Here is a 20,917-nt window from a genome sequence, read left to right as displayed (position 1 = left end):
GACACAAAATTGCTCCCTCCCAAGCGGCTAGCGGGCGACGTCGGGTGGCGGTGGCACGAGTTGGACGGTGGGCGGCGGTGGGAGGTGACTGGCGGCGGAGAACGATAGGTGACAACCGGAGGCAAACGGTAGGCGGTGGGGCGGCGGGGGATGGTGGTGAGCGGTGGCGGGCGTCGGGTGGTGATGGAGAACGGCAGACAGCGGGCGGCGGCAAGAGGTCGCCGGTGGCGGGAGGCGAGAGACGGGCGGCGTGTGGGTGGTCAGCTACTAATAGCGAGGGCTAACGATGAGAAGAGTTTTTATTTCTCATTTCTGTTCCCGAAATAGAAAACTAGCAAATTTTTACTTCTAATTTTTATTTTAAACTTATTTCTGAAATCAAAATTTGTTCCAGAAATGGAAAAATGAAATATTGTTCCCAAATGGATTTCTGTTTTAAAACTGTTCCCAGGATTAGAAAAATAAAAAAATAGAGAAACAGAATGGTTATTATATGCGCCCTATTGGCTAGACAAATCAACCATTGAAACAGAGCTTTTGTGCTTTGTACAATCTATGAAGATCCTAGATGAAACATGAAATGGACTTTTAAAGCCCAGATATTAATCCGAATTAGGTGCTAGACCATATATATTGTCACCATAAAAAGAGAAAATATTGAAAATAAAACCAAGTTTCTGAGAGGATGTTATGTATACATTTTGCTGTAAAACATCTATAAAGAGAAGGTGCAGAGTCTCACGCAAGCTTTGACCTACACCCCCAAGGATTTGGTAGATCAGTAGACCTTTTCAATGGATCCGCAATGCCGAAATTGATGATGCTTCTAATTGTGCCAACTCCTTCCGATCTTTAAGTTTGATCGACTGAATAAACCTCACCCGCATTCACTTCGGCATTGCTTGTCCTACATTCTCAGCAAGTTTTGTAGTCGTCACCTGACTCGCAGAGCATTGGGCATCTGTCAACATAAAAATGATATGTGTTTGGTACATCAAACCAACCTTCCCGTGATTCCCAGTAAAAAAAAAAAAAAGGCGCAATGTCCACAACTCATGTAGTGTTGATAGTTTTACTTAAATTCCATACCTCTAACTCTTTAAGATTCTCCAACATCCCTATGGCCTTAAGGAGCTCTCCTATATTAATCTCAGTTACAGCTAAGTGCTCCAGCCTATTAAGATATCTAATAGAAGCAGGCACTTCGGTGATCTTTGTACCGTGCAAAAACAACTCGAGCAATGATTCTAGCCCTTCCATCGAGTTTGGTAGCTCCCTTATCTGAGTGCATCCCAGGTTCATTTTCTTCAATCTCTTGAGATCTCCAATAGAATCAGGTAACTCTCTGATTCCTGTGGCGGACAAGTTCAAGGCGAGCAACGATCTCAATTTCCCAATGGAGTCTGGAAGCTTTTTAAGCTGATGACAACGCCTTAAAGACAAGCATGTCAAGCCTGTCATCTCTCTAATAGATGGATGAAGTTCTTGTATACACTGCCCCTCTAGCTTTAGACTCGATAGGTACTTTAGACCGCATAATGCAGAAGGCACTGCCACCAGGTCAAGATGGGGGCTTGTGGACAACTTTGATAACTGAACTTGGGCTGCAATTATTTCAAAGCGCTTTAGGCGCTCTAGCTTACTAAGAGAGCTACCCATTTGTAGTGACTTTGGACAATGTTGATAAAAAACAAGTATCTTCAAATTCAAGCACGTAGAGAAGTCCGGAGTTGCCGATAGATGGCATCTCATGAGATGTATTACTTTCAAGTCAGGATTTGCCTGCGAAACAAATTAGAATTAGAAAAGTAAGGCAAGGGAAATGGCAATAAACATATATATGTGATATGAAACCATACCAAGCATGAGCCCCATCCATTCCAGTTTTCTGGAATGTCGCTGTCCGAAAGCTTGAGCACGACTAAGTTCCATAAACATAAATTGATTGCCTGCAAGAATGAGGGGCAACGACGCCAAGAAAGCCATCTTAAACTCGAGAGAAGGTTCTTAAAGTCTCCTACCAAGTTGCCCCCCTCCAATTCCAAGAACCTTAAATTAGGCAGCTTTGAAAACTCTTGACTGGTAAAGTCATGCTCCTTGCAAAGTCCAATTAGTTTGAGTGCTATGACGTTCTCGGTTCCCTGAGGACATGAAAAGGCTTAAACGAACTTTCTACAGTGAAAAAAAAGAACGCATTCTGTGACTAGATATTACAGACTTGTTCTAAAAGGAAACCATTCTGTTTGCTTCTACTTTCAGATTGTAAATGTAAGCTATTAATATCTTAGTGAGATATGGATTATAGTATTACTTTCATTTCATTCAAATGAAATATTTAGTTTCCCTCGATGCGCAACACAGATACATGAACACATCCGGGAATATACTTTAAACTTCAAGCTGATGTTTCCTTGATCGTGAAGACAATAGCTGTGAATAAAATTTACCTTTCTAGTTTGCACCACGTCCAATGCAATCTTGGGACACCATAATCTGCTACGCTTCCCAGGAACTTTGAGGTCTTCTTGTCGAACAATTTCTCTTCCAAGGTCTCTGAGCAGGTCATGCATCAAGAGTCGATCATCATCATCAACCTTTATCAAAGACATACGTGTAAGTACAATGATATCACTCTTTGGGAAAAAGTCCAACGCTTTCCACATATAATGTGGATGTATTCTTTTTTCACCAATAAAGTGACATGCAATATCAAGAAAAATTTCTCTCTGTGCATCCTCTAGCATTTCAAAACTAATCTTCAATTTGTCATAGACATCTTGCTTGGGAACTAAATCTAATTTCTTCAACGTGTCTTTCCAAAGTCGTTTGCTTTTGCAATAAAGAGAGGAACCGATAACCTCGAGAGCCAAAGGAAGTCCACCAGTTTTGCCAATGATATCGCGAGAAATATCATCGTATTCATGTGGAGGGGAATCCATTCCGAAAGCATGCTTACTAAAAAGCTGAAGAGCATAGCCATGGGGCAATTCGTCCATTTGATAGATTTTAAACTCTTTGAAATGCGTTTGGACATTATTTTCTCGGTTCTCCTCTATGATCGGCAAAAAGTTGGTGTCCCTCGTTGTAATAATAATTCTGCTCCCTTGACCAAACCAATCATGTTTTTCTGCAAGTTTTGAGAGTTGATTCCACTTATCTAGATCATCAAGAACAATAAGGACTTTCTTGTTGCGGAAACTCCTTTTAATTTGGTTAATCCCTGCATCACAGTCAGAAATCTCCATTGGTTTGAACTTGAGAATTTCTAACAATAATTGTTTTTGCAATTGAACAACTTTACCGCCCTTTGAAGCTTCTCGCACATCCGAAAGAAAGCTACACCCATGAAACCGACTAGATATTCGATTAAAGACAGCTTTGGCAAGAGTCGTCTTCCCGATGCCCCCCATGCCATGCACTACCAAATAACATACATCGGGCGAACCTTCATCTAATAGGCGCACGACGTCTTCAACACGGTCCTGAATTCCGACTAAATGATCGGGTAGATTTTTTCCTCTTTTATTCAGCTTGATCAAAACTTCAGCAACGATTGATCTAATGACTTCACCTTGACTGTCATATTTAATATAAAGGGTCTGGTCAGAAAGCTTGTAGACAGAATGTTAACCTTTCAAGTTAAAAAATATTGTAGATCAAACACATATTAGTCACGGAGGGGGGCCAAGCGAGGGCGACTGCCCCCTTTCCAAATTTTTTTGTATATATTCTCTGCAAATATATAAGAAAAAAAATTATCAAATAAATCGCCAAAAAGTAATCTCATGTGTACTTGCAAGCATTAACTCTTTTCTTAAAATTAATCAAAATCCATGTCAATTTACCTCAAATGAATTGAAATTATTCTGTTTCGAAGGTCAAACATGTCAATTGTTAAGATGAGAGTGAAATCTTAAACTTCATAATAGATGCTCACTCATTGGTTTCCTTTATATATATGCAAAGGATTTGTCTATTTCTTTTTTATTGCTCACATATAGCGTGTGTTCAGTTTTCTAGTTTTGCATGGATTAAAATAGTTTACATATAACGAAATCACAAGTTAAGAAATTTTTTTTTATTCTATCTAAAACATACAAATTGAATAATGAACTCAAGTTGTATTTGTCGTGTCCTAGTAGAGTTTTCATCTAGTTTTGAGAAGAATTAAATCGTTATTTAATTGAGTGGATTTGTAGGAGTAGTTATCGAAAAATGTGTGTGAATTGAATGATAACTCGACGAAAGAGAGAGCAGTATTAGTTTAAACTTTTGATGTAAGGACGAGGGTATTTTTTATGATTTATAATTATATTAATTAATTAGCTAATTCAACCCAAAAAAAAATGAAATGAAAAGCTCAAATCTTACCCTCTATCTTTGATATCCCATCCTCTGATACGAGCGACCTCCCTCAGAGCCTCCCTCCATCGGCGCACCACATCGCAGCCGAACTTCTGCTCGTGCTTCTGCAGTGCTTCGTGGTATAGACCGGTTTCGAGCTTGACATCGTGGGGATCCACATCGAAGAAAACGGGTAGGATCATGGCTTTGCCGTCTCTATTTCTCGAGCAATCCACCATGGATGCAAGTTCACGAAGACACCATGCACTGGACGCATAGTTCTTAGAGAAGATGGGCACACAGATTGCACAGCTCTTGATTGCGCGCTCCAGCTCACCTCCGATCGCTTCGCCTCTCCTGATCTCTTCGTCGTCTCTAAAGACGCGAATCCCGGCTCCGTCCATGGAGTGATAGAGGCAGTCGGCGAAATTCAAGCGAGTGTCTGGCCCTCTGAAATTCAGGAACACTTCGAATTCAAACCCCTGCGACGACCGGGCATCACCTCCGTCGGTCGTCAACCCCGTCGTTCCATTTGAGTAGTCCCCGCTCTCCATCTCCGGGGCCAAAGTATACGCCATTTCTTCCAACGAATCTCTTACAGCGGATCATAAATACGAAAACCCAACAACAATATTAATACCCTATACTAGATGCTGCTATATATATAGGTTATGACTTATGAATAGATTATAGCGGCGGTCTAGCACGCGGTTTGAAAAATTTGGCAGGGCTGTCCAGCATCCTCGATGGGTGGACCGAGACGAGACGAGTTTTCTGACCGTAGATTTTTTACCTCTGCGGTTGACTGACGCTGGGTTTTCTAAAATTTCAAACTCCCGCAGTCACACGTTTCCACTTTCTTGCAGGTGGCTTTGGAAATCATATTCAACAGGCCATTTTAGAAAGAGAAAAGGGGATAAGTGGTGAGAGTTGAATGGGTTGAAAAATGCGTACCATGGATCGCTGACTTACGACATCATTCCATACAAATTGGATTTTGTCAAGTCTTATCGGCTTTCTGAGTTTCTTTCAAAGAGTATATTCAAACAAAACTTGACGTTTGGTGATTGTTGTGTGTGGGTGAGCTAAGAAAAGTCTGGATGTAGTGCTCCACAAAAAGCAATCTCGATATTCCAAATTTGCCTGGTTAGGTGTCCTCTCGCTGTTGCCGAAAAATGCCTATTTGCTATTTTGCTCATATTTATTTATAAGGATAAGTGTGCTGAAAGAGCTAAAACTTCTTATAAATATCCAATTGAGTTTCAAATTTTTAAAAAAGTGCAATCAAATTCTAAATCTGGTCATAAAAGTGCAATATGATGAGATATGTGGTCATTGATATCGTGGCATAGAATTTCAATCCTGCTCAAGAAAACAAAATCTTAGTTAGGTTTCTTATCATTCTCAAAGGTCATCGGATATACCTTTAAGACAAAGCAAGTGACAAAACCTTTCTTGTCACCTTTCTTTTGCAAGCATGCAGTTAGCTATGTTGGAGCCAAGGGAATACTGACAACCGTGGAAATTTTGGACGAGTGCATAAGTTGGTGGGAGAAATTGTTCTTAGAAGTTAGAATGCTTTCTTATGCTTCTTATACAACACTCACCCTCTTGTTCTTATATAATAGGAGACACCTACGATACATTTAATGCTAAAGGCAAACATCTCACACACTTCTTACCGAACGACAAAAAGTCAACATACATTAAATGAGCCACGGAGCGCTTCTTTTTGATAACATTAAATGAAGTAACAAAAAGTCCACAAAGCAAAAGAAAAAGCACACAAATAATAAATGCATTAGAAAACAAGCATAGAAATATGGGCTCAATTCCAAAAAAAACCCTCAACTTTACACTTTGTCTTAAATATACTCTGAATTTTTTTTTGTCTCAAGAAAAATCACCAACTTTTATCTAAGTCCCAAATCTGCCCTCCCGTTAAAAATCCATCCAAATCCGTCAGAAAAAAAAAAAAAAAAAAAAACAGAGAACCGGCAGTTGCGGCGGTGGCCAAGCCTTCGCCGGTGGCCGCCGCCACAGCCGTCGGGAAGGAGCGGCAGCCCACGCCTGGGCCTTCCCGAAGGCCGGCGACCCTCGCCGGCCCCGGGCGAGCCGCCGGCGAGGCGCCCACCCGATCTCGGGCGAGGGTCGCGCCTCCCCCGTAGATCGGGGGCCGCGCGCCCGCCGGCGGCTCGCCCGGGCCGGCGAGGGTCGCCGGCCTTCGAGAAGGCCCAGCGAGGGCCGGCGACCCTCGCCGGCCCGGCGAGCCGCCGGCGAGGCGCGCAGCCCCCCGATCTCGGGCGAGGGTCGCGCCCTCCCCAGATCGGGGGCGCGCGCGCCGGCGCTGCCGCCGGGGCCGGCGAGGGTCGCCGGCCTTCGAGAAGGCCCAGGCGAGGGTCGGGCGACCTCCGCCGGCCCCGGCGAGCCGCCGCGAGTGCGCGCAGACCCCCGATCTCGGGGCGAGGGTCGCGCCCTCCCCCGATCGGGGGCCGCGGGCCCTCGCCGGCGGCTCGCCCGGGGGCGGCGACCCCGCCGGCCCTCGCTCGGGCCTCTCTGAAGGCCGGCGACCCTCGCCGGCCCTGGGCGAGCCGCCGGCGAGGGCGCGCAGCCCCGATCCGGGAGGGCGCGACCCTCGCCCCAGACGGGGCTGCGCGCCCTCGCCGGCGGCTCGCCCGGGGCCGGCGAGGGTCGCCGGCCTTCGGGAAGGCCCAGGCGTGGGCCGCCGCTCCTTCCCGACGGCTGTGGGCGGCCACCGGCGAAGGCTTGGCCACCCGCACTGCCGCTTCTCTCTTTTTTTTTTTTTCTTGACGGATTTGGACGGATTTTTAACGGGAGGGCAGATTTGGGACTTAGATAAAAGTTTGTGGTTTTTCTTGAGACAAAAAAAAGTTCAGGGTATATTTGGGACAAAGTGTAAAGTTGAGGGTTTTTTTTAGAATTGGGCCTAGAAATATGTAGAGAACTCTTCAATGACCTCTGTCTTCATTAAATTCTTGTAGCATTTGTCTTCAATCTTCATCATGCGCTTGCAACGAGATTTTCACATAGAGATCTTTTTTCTTGAGTTCACGTAGCCCACCATAACTTACTCTTACCGATTTCTTTCTGTTTTCGTGGAGGAATTGCCAACATAACAATCAATTTTATTAATACTTTAATAGCCTCCCTTAAAATTGATTTTGAGAATCAACAACACCAAGCATCTCTTTTAATTTTTTGAACGAAGCCGCCTTCAATGGTTTCATCAAAATATCTACAATTTGATCTTCTGACCTGCAGAAATTAAGCTCAATCTCACAATCTCTAACTTGTTCATGAATATAGTGACACTTTAAGTCGATGTGTTTGCTCCTACCATGAAAAACTGGATTCTTGGCTAATGTAATAGCCAACTTTCACACATCATTTTGGTAGGACATGTTTGTTCATGTTTCAATTCACGCAACATCCTATGAAGCCATATCGCTTGACATCCCATCGAAGCTAATGTTATGTATTCTGCTTCAGCTCTTGAGAGTGCAATAGCTTGTTGTTTTTTCGAGGACCAAGAAATTACTCTCGATCCAAGAAAGAAAGCTTTGGAAGTATTCTTTTGAGTCTCAGTATCACTTGCCCAATCATTGTCCGTGTACCCCACTAGACTAAAATTGTCAGTATAAGAATATAAAATTCTATGATCACTAGTTACATTGATTTATCGTAAAATTCTTGTTGCCACCTGCAAATGTGATTAATACGATTTTTCCATGAACCTGCTGATAATTCTCACTCCACGAGTAACATTTGGCATAGTAGAAGTCAAATATCTCAAACTGCCAATAATGATTTTGAAATAAGGGGGATTTACCAATTCAAGGATTCCTTCTTTCTTTAGCTTCAATCGTTCTGCTATGAGAGTTCGAATTGGTTTGAGTGATTCCATTTTCAATCGCTTCAAAATATCATTAGCATATTTCTGTTATGAAATAAATATGTCATCATTTTCCTGCTTCACTTCTATGCTAAGAAAATAAGACATCAATCTCAAATCTATCATCTCGAATTGGCTATTCATAGTCTCCTTAAATTCAGCAAACATCTTTTCACAGCTCCCTATAAATATCAAGTCATAAATATAAAGGCACACAATTATTATGTCACCATTAGTATTTGACTTGATATACAATGTATGTTTATACGGGCACTTTTGAAAACCATGCTCTAACGGGTACATGTCGATCCACGTGTGCCAAGTACGAGGTGCCTATTTTAGCCCATACAATGTTTTCTTCAGCTTGTAAACTTGATTTTCATGCCCTTTCTTCTCATAACCTTGTGGCTGCTGTAAGTGCTAAGATCATCATTGGATGGGAAATCCTGACCCGGATTCCAAAACTTAGAATTTTGTCTGATGGACTCCGGTTTAAACGACAATTCAAAGAGTTTGTGGACATCCATCAATTTTTTGCTATCCAAATGAATATACTAGATCCTATCATGCAAACCCTTCTTGGTGCATGTGCAGAATTTCATTGAGAATTTATCCTTAAATGTCCAAACCCTTTGTGGGAAAATCATGACTTTTTCATTCATCTGCCTTTTATGAAAAATGAAGATATCAATCCCACCAAAGCAACTCATTCAGGAATGAATCTAGACCATTTGTTCTTGGCACAGAAGGAATGCTCAGACTTACTCCATCAAGGATTAATCAAGCCATCTGACTCCCGGTGGTCTTGTGAAGCATTTACGTGAATAAGCGTTCTGAGAAGAACAGAGGGAAAATGAGACTGGTCATCAATTACCAATCTCTCAAATCAGTTCCTCCAAGATGATAAGTTCCCATTACCCCATTGGAACTCGTTATTCTCTAGTCTAATTCAAGTTAAGGTCTATTCCAAATTTGACCTTAAAGCCAGGTTCTAGCAATTGGGAATTCATCCAGATGATAGGCACAAGACTGGATTTTGCATCCCCAATCAACATTTTCAGTGGACAGTGCTCCCCTTTGGTCTTAAAACTGCTCCTTCATTGTTTCAAAAGACTATGTGTAGAATCTTCCAGCCTATTTTGGCTAATGCCCAAATTTACAGTGATGATATCCTCCTCTACAGTCCTGATGATGATTCTCATTGTAAACTGCTAGGCCAATTTGCTGAATTAATCCAGAAATATGGCATTATGCTGTCCCAGAAAAAAGATGATTATTGCTCGGCGAGAAATTGAATTTCTCGGAATGCATCTTAAGGAGGGGTCATATTATCCTGATCCCCGTATTGCTGAAGAATTGTAGAAATTTCCTGATGAGAATCTTTCTCTCAAACAGATTCAACAGTTTCTTGGGATAGTCAATTATCTCAAAGACTTCATTATCAAAATCACCAAATTAGTGAGTCCACTGCAGCAGATGCTCAAAAAATATGATCCTCTATGGGGACCTCAATAGACTAAATCAGTTAGACATCTCAAAAAAGTTTTGCAACATCTTCTTCCTCTGCAGATCCCTTCTATTGGGAAGAGAATTTTACAGGCATATACTAGTGATGAATATTGGGCTGTTGTTCTTTTCGAAGAAATTAATGGAAAGCGCAAAATCTGTGGACACAAAAGTGGAAGATTTATGCAAAGCAAAATGCATTATTATTCTACTTTCAAGAAAATCTTGGCGGTAAGGTATGGCATCAAGAAGTTTGAATTTTCATCTTCTTGGCCATCATTTTCTAGTTGAACTAGATATGTACTCTTTCTCCCAAATGCTAAAGTTCAAACAACATCAAATTCCTCATCCCCAACTCCTTATATGGGCAGAATGGTTTTCAAAATATTACTTTGAAACCAAGCATATAGCAGGAAAGAAGAACGTGCTTGCTGATTTCTTATCACGGCCAACAGAATTTGCTGTACCAATTACATCCATAAACATGTATGTGTCTCGAAATCCATTCGGGGGATTTAAACCCACCAAGATGAAACTTTCTTGGCCCAGCGGGCAGTACTTGCCGGAAGTTCCTACATACATCCAAGACAACACCCTTTTCGAAAATTTGCCATCACTAATATGGAAATATCAGCTGCTGATTTTTTGCAGATATGGAGGATTAAGTCTCAGACCCAGTGAACTATATCCATATTATCCTTTCATCCATCCTATCTCTCTCAATCTTGAAGACGAGTTCCCAGAAAAATTCTAGTGGTTTTATTGGTATATGTTCAATGTTTATACCATAGCCATTGAGTTTCCAACAACCAGAATTATTTTAATTATTGGCGGAATTCTCTCGGAAGAAAAGAAATTTAAGCATTTTGGTGATATGCTTAATTGGTTCAAACCATTGGGAGCCTGGAAATGCATGTTTCCGAAACAACTTAAAATCTGTCGACCCAATCCGGAGTTGCATACAACAGTCCTATTTCACAGGCCATGGTTTCGTCCAAATGGAGACGCGAGTAAAACTCCAGCTGACGTAGGAGTAACTACATACAAGCCTTAACCGATTCCAGAGAAGTTCTTCAAAACTCTTCCATGCAAAATCTTGGCACTTCCTCAGGAATATAGAGGGCTCCAGAGATTTATATGCCAATACAACCAAGTGATACCACCAAAGGTATAGCTAACTAGTTCTAGCAATATGTCTTGGGATCATCCGGCTGATCACAGGTATCAGACAGTGATTGACATAGCATTGGAACAATATTATGGCATAGATATGCAAGCTGATATGAATGTTGCTGCCTCAAATGCCGCTGCCTCATTCTCATCTCAAGAGGCATCGTCCTCATCTCAAGCCCCACAGTCACAGGATCCATGGGGAGGTCCACTATCGCAAAACCTGCATGATTACAATAAGCTACAACTTGCACTCAGCGTAGGTCTCGAAAAAAACGGTTCGACAATTGAAAGCTTTCCCCAGCCAGCTATTCCATCATGTCCAGCTGATATCGCCTCAAGTTCTGCAGACATTCCAGGTGCTTCCTATGAGTCTCCACAAAAAAGACAAAAGTCTTTAGAACTTAATGAAGACGTGGGCCTAGAGATAACAGAAGTGGAAAGACTCCTTAGAGAATACATGAGACAAAAAGACGGAGGTGGTTCGGACAGCTGTGATGACGATAATACCGAAGAATTGATTCATAAATATGACCTATGAAGACGTACCAAGCGGGGTTGAAAAAGTGGCTTGTTGTCAGGAAGTTACTATTAGCAATGTATTGTTCACACTGTAGCAGTCAGTGTTCATCATAGTTCGACACTATAGCAGTACTGTAGCAACACTGTAGCAGCACTATAGCAAACGGGAAAACTGTCGTCCAAGAGTTTATTATGAGTCTGTCAGTCATCTATCAGTTGTAAAAGTTTTTGTAGTCATCTGTCAATTGTAAAAGTCTTTGTAGTCGTCTGTCAGCCTTTGTAGTCAGTTAGAGAGTGTCAAATTATTGGTGACTTCCATAACTTTACCAATAATTAGCTATTTGTCTACTTTTGTGCCTATATAAGACAATGCTTGTAAAGTTTGGAGGCAGGATCTGCTCCTAAAAAGTCTCAAGAAATAAAACTTGTGTGCATGATGACTCCCTAAATCTTAACTTCTACCTTTCTACTTGGTATGATTCTTTAAACAAACGTATGTGCACTGATTAGTCCTAGTAGTATGCTATGCACTTGCCGTGATACTATAAAGCAGTTCTAAGGTGCGAATCAAAATTCGAAGGGGGCTTGGTGGTCGAAAGATAGTCCCTTTTATAGAGGCTTGGAAAGCCGTCTGTGTGTGGGATAGCATACTTGCGACAAGCCTTGTCTTCTTCTTCCCTGATTTGCATCTTAGCACCCCTTTACTAATTGTAACCATGTACATATAAAATGACAGCAATGGAATGCCAATCCTCAGGCTTTATTTGTAAGTCTCTATTCCTCGATAATCGAAGCCCAAAGATCTATGAACGCAAATTCGTAACTTGTATAAGTTAAGAACAAGTGATTGCGGAACATACACTTTCAATTTGAAAGAGAGGGTTCCTTTCCAGTTTTAGATCTCTTAACCCCTTACCTCGGAGATTGATTAAAAATTCATAAATCATTCTCATATTTTTTGTATATAATTGTTGATACAATTTCGTATTTTTTGATCTTCTATCTTCGTTTAAGAGAATATTTTTGGTGTAGAAAGTTTCAAATTCAAGAAGGTAACGACTTCGGGCATGGCTAGCTCCCATAGTGTGATAGGCAGTGTGTACAAGGCCCGGGAACGAATTCATCGCTGTATGGCCAGTAAAGGGGTGCTAAGATGCAAATTAGGGAAGACGAAAATAAGGCTTGCGGCAGGTATGTTATCCCTCACACAAACGGCTCTCCAGACCTCTATAAAAGGGATTGCATTTTAACCACCAAGCCCCCTTTCGAATTTTGATTCGCACCTTAGAATTGTTTTATAGTAGCAGGATTCTGATGCAAAGGTTCTATATCATGACAAGTGCAGAGCATACTACCAGGACTAATTAGCGCACATACATTTGTTTAAAGAATCATATCATGCAAAAAGGTAGAAGTGAAGATTTAGGAACTCATAATGCACACAAGTTTTATTTCTTGAGGCATAGACCAAACCACATTCTCTTCACCCACATCGATGTCCAACCCTAACGCATGCCACACGGCATTGGATCCAACAACAATATTGTTCTTGCATGGTGGTTGATAGTCATACTTGTTGCATCCGTTCCTGGAGTCACATTCGTCGACCACTTTGGCCGTCACGCTCCTCCCTGTCTTTGTGGACATTATCTTGATCCTATCTCCACACCGAGACCCGCTTGCATACCACCCGGTCGATAGCGCAACAATCAGCTCAGAGTTCTCGTGGTACTTGCTATCACACTCCGACGGGCCCCCGCCGTCACCTCCTTTGCTGAAGTTAGAAATCATCAAGATGGCCTGGGTCGACGATGTCACCGGCGGGGAGCAATCATATTTAGGGTAAGAGTGTCCCTTGCAATGCATAGTGCCTGAAGGCTGACATCCGCCACTAGAGGGAGGCGGAGGCGGAGGCGGATGCGGAGGCAGAGGCAGAGGCGGAGGCGAATTGCTGCATATGTGTGTGCCCACCTGGGGGTCGTCAGTGCACCTTCCTTTGATGCAAATCAATTGGCCATCACAATCATTTAGTGTTTGGCAGGGGCCATTACATGAGTTCCCAAGAGAGGGAGACCAAAAGAAGGCGAAGCTAATGACAAGGAAGAGAGCAATGTCGAGAAATGTGGCAAGGTTCTTCATGTTCAAATGTGCTAAGTTGGAACTCCTGGAAGTAGGATCTTTCGGTGTGTGGAGAGAGTGAAAGTTAGGTGGCGTATATGGAGCTTCGTGCTTTGTCTTTGTTCTTGGAGTAGCTTGAGTTGTCTGTCTAATGTTTGGCGTGGCCTAGGGTCAGAGAATTCGCACGCAGGTCGTTGTCAAGCCACCATGTGCAGCGCCTTACGGGGCGGGGTTGTGTGCTTCAGCTAGCGTGGAAGACCCGGGCGACCAAGTACTTCATTAAATGCCCACAGACCTTAGCACCAGAGGTGATGGGAAGTTTGCCGTCTTTTTCAATTCTTTTGCACGTTGAGCAGGGAGTTTTTTAATTTTTAGGATTAATATAATAAAAAATCCTAAGTCGATGTAATTTTTTATCATAAAAAATTTTAAATTAATATACTTATGATAAATTTTTCATCCGTTAGTTTTCGTTAACTTTTACCGTCAAATTATTAAGTTGGATGACTCGTGATAATTGACGGGTGTACGATTTGGGGTTTTACTCCTCTGCTTGTCACGGATTTACCAAGTTTTGATTTTTTGGGGTATTAATCCAATTTAACGGAGGGCAAATTTGTCACAAGTGCACCAGTTTGGGATTTTTTGTGGTAAAAAAATTAGTTTGGCGTAAATTTGTCACATGTGTACCAATTTGGAGTTTTTGGTGGTCAAAAAATTAATTTGGGGTAAATTTGTCACAGATGTACCAATTTGGGGTTTTTTTTGTATTATTAACCTTTATTTTTATTTACTTCGCCTTAGACATTTCGATGGTTTGTTTCTAATTGGAATTTAATGGTAATTATCTTTTTCTTATTTTCATATTGGGATAATTGCACTAGAAAAGTGAAATTGAGTTTTAAAAATTTCATAAAGTACAATTAAGTTCTAAAATTTATCAAATTAGTGTTATCAAATGGTTCTATTAACTTTGTCAAAGTTAGATGACGAAAATGCTAACGTGATTTTTTTTTTATTTTCGCTCTCCTATGTGGCGTTAACATTACTAAAGAATAAATCATAAATACAAAAACGACGCCGTTTTGATCTAAAATAATAATAATAATAAAAAGGTTCAAAGTTTCCCAAAAGAAAAACACATGCAGGATGGCCGGGTCCTCCACCTGTGGGCTACTGCTCTGTCGTGGGAAAGGGTCGGCAAGGGTTGTCGAGGCTTTGTTGAGGGTCGATGACCCTCGCCGATCACTGTCGGCCCCTCGCCGACCACTAGCGAGGGCCTGCGCGGCTAGTTCCAACAATGGGGCAGCAAACCATTGGCGGGAGGGTCTGTGTTTTTTATTTTCCCTTCTATTTGTGCTTTTTTCTATAAAAAAATTATAATATTTTTCTTAATCTAATTTAACTAAGATTTTGGTTTAAAATTGGGATTTGGACCAAAACGACGTCATTTTTGTCTTATGCTTTATACTTTAGTAATGTTAACGACACGTAGGAGAGAGAAAAAAATAACATGCTAGCATTTTCCATTAGCTAAGTTTGACAAAGTTAATGGAAGGATTTAATTGCATCAATTCGACAAATCTTAACTTGATTATATTTTTTGAAAGTTTTAATACTCAATTCCTTTTCATATTTGATAGAAAAGTCCACTAAGAGAGTTCGCTTTTCCACACGTCGATCCCACTCCTGGTTAGACGCTCAGCTATAGCAAAAGGTACAATTTGCTAAATGAATAATTTAATTTTTTCGGTATATTTCTAGTAATTCCAGACATAACATATGCAATGACAAACAACCGGACACAATATCGACGTGCACACACAACATTTAAGAAAAAGGAAAAATTCATAGAATACAAGTTCACACCAATTATTACAAGAATACAACAATCAATATATTCCAAGCACACAAATTATTATAAATATACAAAAATAACCACAAATTAACATTAATTATTACGATTAACACTAATTATCTCTGCAACACAAATTCCAATCATCACAAAAACGCCAATTCCACACCTTGACTGCGACCGCGATGGTCTGGACCGCCCCTACCCTTAACACCGACGGGCCTCATCGGTCATCCACGACCCGTTATCCGGCCTAAACACTAGGTCACTGCCAAATTATGGTCGTGAACTAGCATGTGCACCGCGAATGATGGTCACGGCCGTGACTTGTGCACAAGCTAGGTCACACACGGCTGTGACCAAACCAAGTCCCCGTCGGGACAGGGGCGCTTGATTATGACATCGGTCCGTGATATGTGTTCATTTCATTTCGTGGAATACAAGTTGAAAGCGGTTGCAGATATTTTTTTCCAAAAGAGAATTGAGCACAACCCAACAAAATATGATTGTATCAAACACAAAAGCTGTCAAATTAACATGTATGCATTTCTAAGTCTTGCTACCGAGTTTTGATACTCCAAAGGCAAGTTAACGTATCGGAGGATAAATGTAAATGGGGCTTATATCTACCCTCTACATGACTAAATATGTAACGACCCGGTCTAGCAAGGGTGGGGAGTGATCGTTAGGGCCAGAGGGCTTGGATAAGAAGTGGCTTCTAGCAGGCTTCGAGGATGGCGAAGGGGACTGGAATGAATCGAATCCCACATCGGTTGAGTGTGGTGAGGTGAAGTGCCATATATATTGCGGCACTTATCTTAACTTGTGGCGATGCCTTTTCTAGGCGAAGAACAAAATCGTACCGGCTCCGACCCAAAGCGGACAATATCGTTACGAGTGGGCTTTGGGCGTCACAGTGGTATTAGAGCCAAGCCCAGCCGGAAGTGTGTGGTTTGGGAACGAATCAGGTGGAAGCTGGAGGGTCTGTAATGATCCAGTCCTACGAGGGTGGGGAGTGGTCGCCGAGGCCATAGGGCCTGGACAATGAGCGGCTTCTAGCAGGCTTCGAGGATGGCGAAGGGGACATGAATGAACCGAATCTCACATCACCTGGGTGTGGGGCGAAGCCCAGAAGAACAAAATTGTGTGGCCTCCAACCCAAAGCAGACAATATCGTTACGAGTGGGTCCTGGGTGTCACAAAATACATCTCATTTTCACTAACAAATTGCTCTTAATTTGTTAATTAAGATTTAAAGCTGTGGATCCAAACTTATTCATTTGTATCCTTTTTTAGTTTTTTCATTTGTCCGTAGGATACATAAAGTGAGTATAATGAGATGACTGAATGAAACAAAAGAAGCTATAGTTAAAGATTTGCATCAATAAAATCCAAATTACATTACCCAATGCAAAAATTTAAAAGATGAAATCTAACTAAATCAAACCTATTCATAATATAGGAAAAATTGTAAAATGACAGTCGAACTTCATTCATTTTAGATTTAAAAAAAGTAATGTCATTCACGCAATTTTTACGGACAAAAGAAAATCAAGGTAGCTTAACTATTTTACATCATTATGTTTCAGATGTCATGAGACGAAGTATTTATTCCTTTCTGACAGCAAAAGATGAATATTATAACTAGGATACAATATACTATGTTCTGAAGTACATATGTAACCAAACAATTTGATGACCTTCAATGTCAACATACACATTCAGTGCTATCGTACGGAGACCCACAATCGTATTATAGGTAGATTACTAATGGCTAGAGCTCCTTTTATACTTTCAATTTCACTCAATCGAGAGCTTATAGCAGACCCACCATTCTATGCCATGGACCAGACCACATCCTCTTCACTCACGTCTATGTCCAACCCTAAAGCACGCATGACCTGGTCCCCCCTCATTGTGACCTAACCAAATTCTGCCAATTCCTTCCGGCCTTATGGCATCCTAAGGTGGCTAGCACTATCACCTAAAGTAGGGTGAATAGGTAATTATGATTGAACTTGACAAATTAAACCAGAATTAAACAATCAAGATTAGCATCATGTGAAGATAGAGTTTGAATTGAAACTATGTTGTAATCAGATTCATTTGTGTACAATATACTATCAATGATAATAGTAAAGAGTTAATGGATAGAGTAAATTGCATGCAAAAGTGATAATGGTTCGGCTTATTACAAGCCTACGTCTACTTTCTACGCAGTTAGCCTACTGGTTGGATTTCACTTGTAAATCAATCAGATGTTACAGATGAGAGTAATAACACTCAATCTTGATAGGTTTCACTATCTCAAAATCACTCATCTCACTATTTCAGAGTCATTCGCTTCACTCTTTTAGAGTTACTCTTTTTATACCTCTTAAAAATTACACTTTTGAAGCTCACTAAGACAAGTGTGTAAGGTAGAAGCTCTCTTTGACTTTCGAATTTCATATTCATGACCTCTCTTCTTCTCTTTAGTACCAGGATCTCCTTTTATACTCCCCCACTTCCTATCAAGCCATTAGATAGTCTTTAGAGGATCAATCTCCAATCAATCAGTTGGATATAAATTCTTCATGGAGATTGAGTAGCTATTGAGTGATGAAATTAGAACCCCCCATTGATCCAGTCGCTCATACAACTAAAGCTGGGTATTCATAAGTAGAGTTTTTCATTTGGAAAGAATATCTTGTCTAAGGATGATTATCAATCAATTAAAGATGCTTTGCTTTGAGTAAGTTCGTTGCAAAACAATCATTAGTATAGAAGATCAATCATCATATTATATGGAAGAAATCCAAGCTAGATTGCTCACTGTTGCGATATATAATTTTCATTCCAAGTTTGAATAAACTTCTTAATCCGATGATATTGTTTGAGTTTGAATACTCCCTAAGTCTGAATGGATTTCGCATAGAGTCTGAAGAGGCCAAACGTCTTGACAATATTCACGTTCAAGCTTTGGTGATGTCTTCGTATTACTCTAATGATATCCATAACATGTTTGATCTCCACAAAGTAAACAACGAGAACTTCATACACAATATTCAAATAACAATGACTAGAGTCTGAATATGTTTCTTCATCACCTGAAAATACTTTTGTCAAACTCAAAAGATACTATAGAAGGTTTTGTCAATCTTCAAAACATATTAGGAAGTTTTCTCAACACATCCGATCCATCAACGATGTTGTTCCTACACGGTGGTTGATAGTCATGCTCATCGTCACACCCGTTCCTCGAGTCACATCCATCGACCACTTTAGCCATCATGCTTCTCCCAATTTTCGTGGACGTTATCCTAACCTTATCTCCACATCAAGATCCGCCGGCATACCGCCCAGTCGATAGTGCAACAATTAGCTTGGAGTTTTCATGGTAGCTATCGTCACACTCCGATGGGTCACTGCCATCACCTCCTTTACTAAAGTCATTATTCGTCAAGGTCGCCCGATTTGACGATGTCACTCTTGGAGAGCAATCATATTTAGGGTATGAGTGTCCCTTGCAATGCATAGTGCCTGAAGGCCGACATCCGCCACTAGATGGAGATGGAGGCGCATTACCGCATATGTGTGTGCCCCCTTGGTGGTCGTCGGTGCACCTTCCCTTCCATTGATGCAAATCAACTGGCCATCACAATCATCTAAGTGTTTGACAGGGGCCATTACATGAGTTCGCATGGGAAGAAGACGAAACGAAGGCGAAGCTTATAACAAGGAAGAGAGCATTGTGAAAAGATGTTGCAAGGTTCTTCATGTTCAAATATCCGAATTTGAACTCTTGGAAGTGAGTTTATTTGGTGCGTGGAGAGAAGTGAAATTTGGGAGGTTTATGTAGAGCTTCATGCTTTCACTGTATTCTTGGAGTGGCTTGATTAGTTTAGTGTTTTGTGTGGTCTAGGGTCAGAGAATTCACACGCAGGTCGTTGTCGAAGGGTTGTGTGCTTTAGGCACCGTGGAAGACCAAGGGCAATCAAATACTCCATTGAATGCCCACAAAGATGGTCAATATGATTGATATGTCCATATCATTAAATCGAATCCGTCAACATGCGATGACAGGACTCCGTTCGCATGGTGATTGCGTGCCACTCAAAGTTATTTTGATCGAGAGACGGTTGTGGTTCGAAAGCGAAATCTAACGCATCCAAACAATTCGTAGACAACTTGGTCAGGGTCTTTTAATATGCAGGTATCTTCATAATTGCTAAGAAAGCCTATTCAGACAGCAGACAGGCTTGAAAATGTATGACACTCAGTCGTATGTATATATATGATCAAGTGGTTAAAGCTAGTGTGACATGGAGCCAAGCCCATATTTAATAAATAAATTAGGGAAAATTCCATTTTGGTACCTCAAGTGGAAGCGTTTTCTCAATTTGGTATCCAAAGTGGACACAGTGTCAAATAAGGGCCTGAAGTGCCCAATCAGTCTCAAATAAGGACCCGAAGTGCCCAAAAAGTTTCAAATAAGGGTCTGGGTCGCCGGCCGGCCAAAATGCCTGCCGGCCGGCAAGAATGTTACTGTTCCGGCACCGGAACAGTAACCTTTTTATTATTTTTTCCTTTCTGTTTTTTTTTTCCTTTTCTATTTCTTTTTTTTTTTCTTCTCTTCCTCCGCCGGCCATAGCCGGGGTCGGCGGAGGTCGTCCGCCTCAGGCGGAGGCGGCCCTCGCCTGGGCTGGGCGAGGTCAACCTCGCCAGTTGCCGGCGAGGTCGAGCCTGGCCAGATCTGGCTAGGGCTCGGCCCCGCCGGTCACTGGCGAGGCTCGACCTTGCCGGCATCGGGGGAGGCCGGTCTCGCCTTGCAATGGCGAGACCGGCCTCACCCAACGCCGACAAGGTTGGCCTCGCCCAGCAACGGCGAGGTCGAGCCTGGCCAGATCTGGCGAGGCTCGACCTCGTCGGCGTCGGGCAAGGTCGGTCTCGCCTACAATGGCGAGGCCGGCCTCGCCCGACGCCGACGAGGTCGAGCCTCACCAGCGACCGGCGGGGCCGAGCCCTCGCCAGATCTGGCCAGGCTCGACCTCGCCGGCAACTGGCGAGACTGACCTCGCCCAGCCCAGGCGAGGGCGGCCCTCGCCCGACGCCGGCGAGGGCAGCCTCCACCTGAGGCGGGCGACCTCCGCCGGCCCCAGTTATGGCCGGCGGAGGAAGAGAAGAAAAAAAAAGAAAAGGAAAAGGAAAAAAAAACAGAAAGGAAAAAATAATAAAAAAGTTATTGTTCCGGTACCGGAACAGTAACATTCTTGCCGGCCAGCAGGCATTTTGGCCGGCCCGCAACCCAGGCCCTTATTTGAGACTTTTTGGGCATTTCGGGTCCTTATTTGAGACTGATTAGGCACTTCAGGCCCTTATTTGACACTATGTCCACTTTGGGTACCAAATTGAGAAAACGCTTCCATTTGGGGTACCAAAATGGAATTTTCCCAATAAATTATAATTGAAGAATCAATAAGAATATATCGGTCATCACCAAAAAATTA

At 42.1% G+C, this 20,917-nt stretch overlaps 2 protein-coding genes and 1 pseudogene across 2 annotated transcripts; all 3 read right to left on the bottom strand.

Annotated features, from left to right (window-relative positions):
- Positions 1 to 586: 586 nt before the first annotated feature.
- Positions 587 to 5,074, bottom strand: LOC115680970 (disease resistance protein RPV1-like). Its single transcript, XM_030604814.2, has 4 exons — positions 4,372 to 5,074; positions 2,448 to 3,576; positions 1,860 to 2,141; positions 587 to 1,782 (listed from the first exon to the last, which is right to left on the bottom strand). The coding sequence occupies exons 1-4, from the start codon at positions 4,920 to 4,922 to the stop codon at positions 1,054 to 1,056; spliced, it is 2,691 nt and encodes an 896-aa protein (XP_030460674.1). The 5' UTR covers positions 4,923 to 5,074; the 3' UTR covers positions 587 to 1,053.
- Positions 5,075 to 12,876: 7,802 nt separating this feature from the next.
- On the bottom strand, positions 12,877 to 13,741 carry LOC130140213 (kiwellin-like). The gene has a single exon (XM_056319046.1). It carries the CDS (start codon positions 13,592 to 13,594, stop codon positions 12,878 to 12,880), a length of 717 nt encoding a protein of 238 aa, XP_056175021.1. The 5' UTR covers positions 13,595 to 13,741; the 3' UTR covers position 12,877.
- Positions 13,742 to 17,263: 3,522 nt separating this feature from the next.
- Positions 17,264 to 19,188, bottom strand: LOC115664373 (kiwellin-like; annotated as a pseudogene).
- Positions 19,189 to 20,917: the final 1,729 nt, after the last annotated feature.

Source organism: Syzygium oleosum, unplaced genomic scaffold (genome assembly GCF_021117445.2).
Source record: "Syzygium oleosum isolate NSW1041296 unplaced genomic scaffold, Sole_v2.1 Sole_v2.01, whole genome shotgun sequence".
Taxonomy (NCBI): Eukaryota; Viridiplantae; Streptophyta; class Magnoliopsida; order Myrtales; family Myrtaceae; genus Syzygium; species Syzygium oleosum.
This window is presented reverse-complemented; position numbering and strand designations above follow the sequence as displayed.